Genomic DNA, 6,000 nt, shown 5'->3' on the forward strand with positions numbered 1-6,000 from the left:
TGCAGACGCACTGTGTGTCCTCCTAAGCCTAAGCACGAAACCAGTTTTGTGTTGTGCTGCCCTGCAAGGGAAATGGGTTTACTGCATTGGAGGAGCAGCCTGGAGTTTAGAATGAGCCTGCAACTCTATATCCTGAGGTCCCAGGGTCACCAGCAGATAGACAAAATGAAAGGGTTAGAGGTGGTTGGGCAGAGTTCTAACACACCCCATCGTCTAGACTGCTTTAATGGGTTTACTGCATTGATGAAATATTGACAAGGGGGCTGGAGGTGAGGCCCAGGGACAAATGGCCCCCGTCGTTAGAACGAATGCATTTCCTCCTTTCTCCACATTGCCCGTCGCTCCACTTTTAAAGTTGTGCATGTGTGGCTGTTGAAAAGGCCCCTTCACCCCACTGAACACTGCTCAAAAGAAGTCCTGAGTTTGCTCTTTAAACCCATAGGTGGGGACTAAGACAACCCTTTTGATTTTCTTTTAAGAATGGACCTCTTTTCACAGATGGTAATGCCAAACTGCAGGGTGGCATGCATGTTTTCTCTTGTGTAAAAGGCAGAGGATTAATCTTCCTTTGACCTAGCTGCCTGGTTTTTTGCTCACTTTGTTGTTTGGGACGATGCATTTTGGAAGTAATACATGTAGTGTGAAGTGCTGTTTAACACAACACAAACAGCAAGAGGGACACCATAATCACATTTTCCTGCTGTAAAGTAGGGTTCAAACACTGCTTGGAACATTTTTTTCAGCGGCATTTCGCATGCCCTGTATCAGTTACCACAGCGATACAAGCTCATATTATCCTCAGACAACAGTATTTCTCAGTGGCTAACATGCCGTGGACCTATTATGTTCACTCATTGATCTAACATGAGATTTCTCTCTTCCTTGTGCCTTCCTTGTCCTTTCATCAGATATTTTAGATTATTCTGTGTAATCCTGGGGCAGCATGGTAGTGCAGTGGTTAGTGCTGTCACCTCACAGCAAGAAGGTTCTGGGTTTGAGCCCGGGCCGACCTGGGGTCTTTGTCTGGAGTTTGCATGTTCTCTCTGTGCCTGCATGGCCTATTGCTTGGTGAGTTCTTTGCTTTTTCTTTTTTTACAATGTGCTATGCAGGATCTAATTTATTTGTTGGCATTATTTAACAGGATGGCTCCAAAGGAAGTGGAACTACCCTTCTCACCACCGCCACAACCACCAGCACCAACAGCAGCAGCTTTTCCAAACTCCACAAACCCTCCAAGGACCACAAAGATAAGCCTCCAAAAGACTTGAAAGAGCCCAAAAGTGCCTTCAGAGACTCTGGCTGGGAACCCAGCAAAGCCCCCAAAGAACCCTCCAGGAAACCCAAAGAGAACCAGCCACTTAGAGATAACAATCCCAAGATGGGTTTCAAGGAACCTAGGTCTTTGTCCAAGGAGCATCGGACTGAGGGGATGACGCACGGGTCAGGGCTAAATAAGCGTCTGTCCACCCCCGACGGTGATGACCATGTGGCCAAAAAACGTAAAAAGGGATTTGCGGATGCGGGCAAGCAGACATCTGGGGCAGACTGTCAGCATTCAGATAAGAAACTAGTGAAGGATAGGTTACAAATGCGAACAAGTAAATCACGACCAGAAGGTGATGAAGCTGAGCGCAGGAAGTTCTTAACACTTCCTCCATTCCAGGAACCGGTGGACCCCAATGACTCAGATATAGAGGACCAGTCCACCAAATCAGATGTAAGTTGAACAGTTTTTGTTTTTTTTGTCATTTTGTCATCAAAACTAAAAGCAGAGAATTCTTGGTAAGACTAAAGCCATTACTTTTATTGGTGATACATTTACATGAAGGCAGCATCTTTTTTTCATGAAGGTTTAAGAAGTAGCTGCCTGGCACTTATAAGTCCACCATATTGGGATTACTGAGTTTAAGTTTTAAGGACACTTGATAGGAAAAGAGTTGAAGGGGATGGTTAGTGGAGAAGTATCCAATTCTTCCAGGAGTTTAAGGGTGAGGATTTGTTGGGTGGTCAGTCCTTCCTCGGTGTCAAAGGGCTATAAAATCAAATGACAGAGAGAGAATCTTTTTTTAATGGTGGTCTGGTGAGCTCCAGGGGGGCCGAACGGACAAGAAGAGGTGGGCAGCAATAAAAACCTCGTGGGGGTTCAGTTGCCTTTATCTGGGTGGCCAAACAGGAAGTGGACACAATGTTTCATTCAGGAGCAAGATATGGTTGCAAGATGTGAGTTTGTTCCCTGATTGACAGCAAATGATTGATTGTGTACACTTGCTATATGTTTCTATTGGAAATATTTGAATATGGATATAAAGTGTGGTGACATTTAAACTTAAATATATTCTTTCCTATCTCCATCTTAAAAGCAGGATTAGAAAAATGACATCTCTAGCAGTTCTTATCATGAATAGGCTGACATTCAGCAGGGTTGCCTGGTCTACGCATGCTTGGTGGAGGCCCTCCCCATAAAGAAGGACTGTTTTAAAGCCAAATAGTAGACAAGAAAGATTTATGGTTTTACAACACCTGATGAGAAAAGGGAGACAGCAGTGAATAGCACAGCCTTCCCATTTAATCCTTTTAGCTTTTGAAAGAAGAAAAATGCTGAGTGTTTGTGGAGGAAAGGTCTAAATCCCTGTGCTTTGAGCAGTTTTTGTCTGTGCACTGTTGTTTTTCATTTCTATTCTCTAATGCTTGTATAAAGCTCGAGTCTTTATGTATCTTTCTCTGTGGGGGGCAGCTTGTTTAGGTAGGGGAGTTATTACTTGGCACTAGCAGAACGTGAGTTTTTGTCTGCGCTTTCTGGAAATGCCTTTTAAGTTTTCCCATACAAGGACCAGGGGTCGGGTTGATTGTAAAGGGGATGTGGGGTGACAAATACCAGGTGTTTGATTCTCCCCAGGCTAGCAGCCCCGGTGGCTGAGCGCCGGGACTGGCAGAGCCCTGCTCTCATTTCTCATGTGACCGCTTGTTTGATCTCACTGTTTTTCACTGAGCGCTGGGGCAGAAATGGCAGAGAAGAGGAAATGTGGACTGGGTGGTGACAGGAAGGGAAAGCTGGCTGTTGTGTTAGCATGAAAATATTGTTTTTAGCACACTAGATATGGACACAGACTGAGTGATTTGTCACTGGCACAAGCTTGTTTAAACATAAGTCACATAGATGTTTGAATTCTAAGAACTAATGATTGATAACTATTGTTGGCAACACTGAGTACAAAAATTTATGTTGTGGAAATATTTCATTCAGTTAACAATACAGTGCCAGCTTTATCATAATGAAGACAGAGCTTGTTTGTTTAAAAGAAATTATTAAAAATCAACAGCTCTTTTGGAGACTGAAAGTAGTGCATACCAAACAATGTGATTAATTTTGAAAATCTCACCATAAACATGGAACATATCAAGAGCGAATTTCTCTACCTGTCACTAAACCTCCTGAAAGATAGAACAATATAGCAAAATATAACCTACCAGTGAGATTAAACTTCAGATGATCTACCCAGTGGCTGAGAAAATCCCATTACTTGGTGAACTGCAAAAATGTCCATTTGTGTTGCAAACCAGAACATGTCAGTATAAGTGGCTTGATAGAATCTGCACTGTCGGACTGAAAGGCTTCTTAACTCACATTGAAAGAGTTTTGTTTGGACAGCCCCTGCTAGATTAGACAAGAGAACCAAGTAGTCTCAGTCAGTTTATTCTTGTTTGCTGCCATTTTGTTTTCACTGTCCCAACTCAGCAAAGAGTTAAGAGAAGATCCCTGATTGATTCCAGTAAACTGTAGCTAAGGAGTATTTATTGTCTTTGAAGTGGTCTGCTTTGGTGGTTTTGAGAGAAACAAGACAAAGGCCCTAAAAAGGAGTGGTGCTCAGATTTATGGCACTCTGAAGAAGCTGTCCCATAAACCAACAGACCAGCTGTGTGTTGTTTGTTGGCAGGAGGTGACAACCATTGAAGTCGCTCAGCCTTTTGTCCCCACTTCTCTTTTCCCCTCCTGCGACTTCTGGAGGTCTCTTCTCTCCACTTTGTTTTCGTGGGCAGCTCAGGTTTGCAGTAGCAGACTCCTTTTCATGAATTTGGGTTTGTATAACAAGATCTGAACGCATTTCGTGCTCCTTTCAATGATGCAGTTTAAACCCACTTTTACTGTTGTTGATTCAATTGTGTAACCTCCTCCTGAGGTTAGATGCTACTTGGTGAACAGGAGTTTCTGTTACAGATAGCGTTGTGCACTCACTGGGTGCTGCATTGTGCCCTTGTTGTTAGGTTCAGTCCACATTATTTTATCAAAGATGAAAAAAATATTTGAATTAATTTGCAGTTGTATGGGATAAGATCACAATTTTAAAGTGAATAGATTTTTTTTCTCCTGACTGACACATAAGCAGCATTTACAAAAAGATCTGATGAACTGAACATAAGCAAACTGAAAGGTTGTTCACTATCTTGATAAAACAAAGAGGAACACTGTGATTAATGCTATAGTGTAGCTCATATAAAGCTACAACACTTAGCTGTCTTTCTTTTGCTTTCAAAATTTTTGGGCAAACTACACAATCACCATGTCCAATAATGCCATCTTGTTACGCCAAACTATAATGTTTACAACTTGCTGGAAAAGCAGGGAATTGCTTTCAGTATCATGGGTCTTAAGTGCTGTCAAAGTCCAAATAATCCCATCTGAGTATTTGGATGTGTTTGTTTCATCTGCAGCCTAGTCTGCTTGTGCAAGCTCTCTCTTCCCCTGAGCACTGACACTGCATCTTTGTTGCAATTTATGAGCTGTGCACACATCTAAAAGCCTTGTTTGAAGCTGATGAGGAGTGATAAATGACTGAGTCAGTGTGATCAGAATTGGCCAGTGGAGAAAAGACTATAAAACCTCTGGCACTAAAGTTAATTTTGTGTTCTGAGGGAATTTTACACCTCTAAATGCTATAAATTATGAAGAAAAAAAACACGTGGGTTTTCTAGCAAACCACCATGATGGATACTTTAATATTTTTGTGATACACCAAGTCTGCTTATGACACACAATATTGACTCCTGTCACAGGTTAATCAAACACTCTGACAGTACATACATCACGTTTAGAAAAGTTCACTTTAGCAAATTGCACATCCAGGCATGTTAGTGAGGAAGTTTAATGACATCCATGAACCAAAGAACAAGAAGGGGAAAAAATAATGAATGAAAAATAAATGAAAATGTATCGCTGCAGTTTACTGCCTGCTGTTTTTATTGCTGTAGTGTGCGATATGCAAGCACATAGGCCAAGGAAGTCGACCTTTTTCACAGCTTTTCCCTCTTTACACAATTTCCTACAACTGACAAGCAGCGTGACAGAAATAGTGTGTTTCTCGCTGTTCCCTGTTGTTGGAACACACGTTAACGTTGTGTAGTGTTATTTCCTCAGAATGAATCAGGTTGGAAGATTTGCTGAGGTTGTTAAAGGAGGTGTGTGTGTCTGATCAGAAGAGGAGGTGACAGTAGGAGGTTTTCTTGCTGTGCAGTGTTCTCCAGCAGGTCACATTTGCACTTGATCAGTTTTGTTTCCAGTATATTAAAGCTTTAAAAAAAAAAAACACCCTCAAGAGTATCCCACTAAATGATTTATAAGAATCAGTCCTATATTAAAATCTGTTTTTTTTTTTCTTGGTGTCTGGCAAATTGACCACAAGGATTATATGGAAACTTACCCATGTAAGATACCCACAAAAATATCAAGCCTCTGTTCTTCAGTTCTCCGAAAGTGCATAGTCCCACCAACAGGCAGCGACTCAGCAGTGAACACAGTGAAGTGACAGAAGTACAAATGTCAGGAACATGGTGAAAGGAATCCATGGAGCACTTGGAGCTCTGCCTATTCTCACACCTGTGCACACCTGGGATCACTGCAGAGAGCCACCATGGCTGACAGACTGGTCTAACCGTTCCATAAAGTGAAGTATGTGAACTCCTCTGTGGGAACATCTGGAAGCAGCTTTTCACTGCTTTGAGAA

At 42.0% G+C, this 6,000-nt stretch overlaps 1 protein-coding gene across 4 annotated transcripts in view; it reads left to right on the forward strand.

The window, feature by feature from the left end:
- mllt3 (MLLT3 super elongation complex subunit) overlaps positions 1-6,000 on the forward strand; it is a 57,530-nt gene that overhangs the window by 36,043 nt on the left and 15,487 nt on the right. For all 4 annotated transcript variants that reach the window (XM_020594990.1, XM_020594993.1, XM_020594992.1 and 1 more), the window contains exon 7: positions 1,143-1,718. In XM_020594990.1, the coding sequence (XP_020450646.1) occupies positions 1,143-1,718 (576 nt within the window). The remainder of the gene's footprint in view (positions 1-1,142; positions 1,719-6,000) is intronic.

The sequence above is a fragment of the Monopterus albus genome, unplaced genomic scaffold (genome assembly GCF_001952655.1).
Source record: "Monopterus albus unplaced genomic scaffold, M_albus_1.0 scaffold25.1, whole genome shotgun sequence".
NCBI classification, from domain to species: Eukaryota; Metazoa; Chordata; class Actinopteri; order Synbranchiformes; family Synbranchidae; genus Monopterus; species Monopterus albus.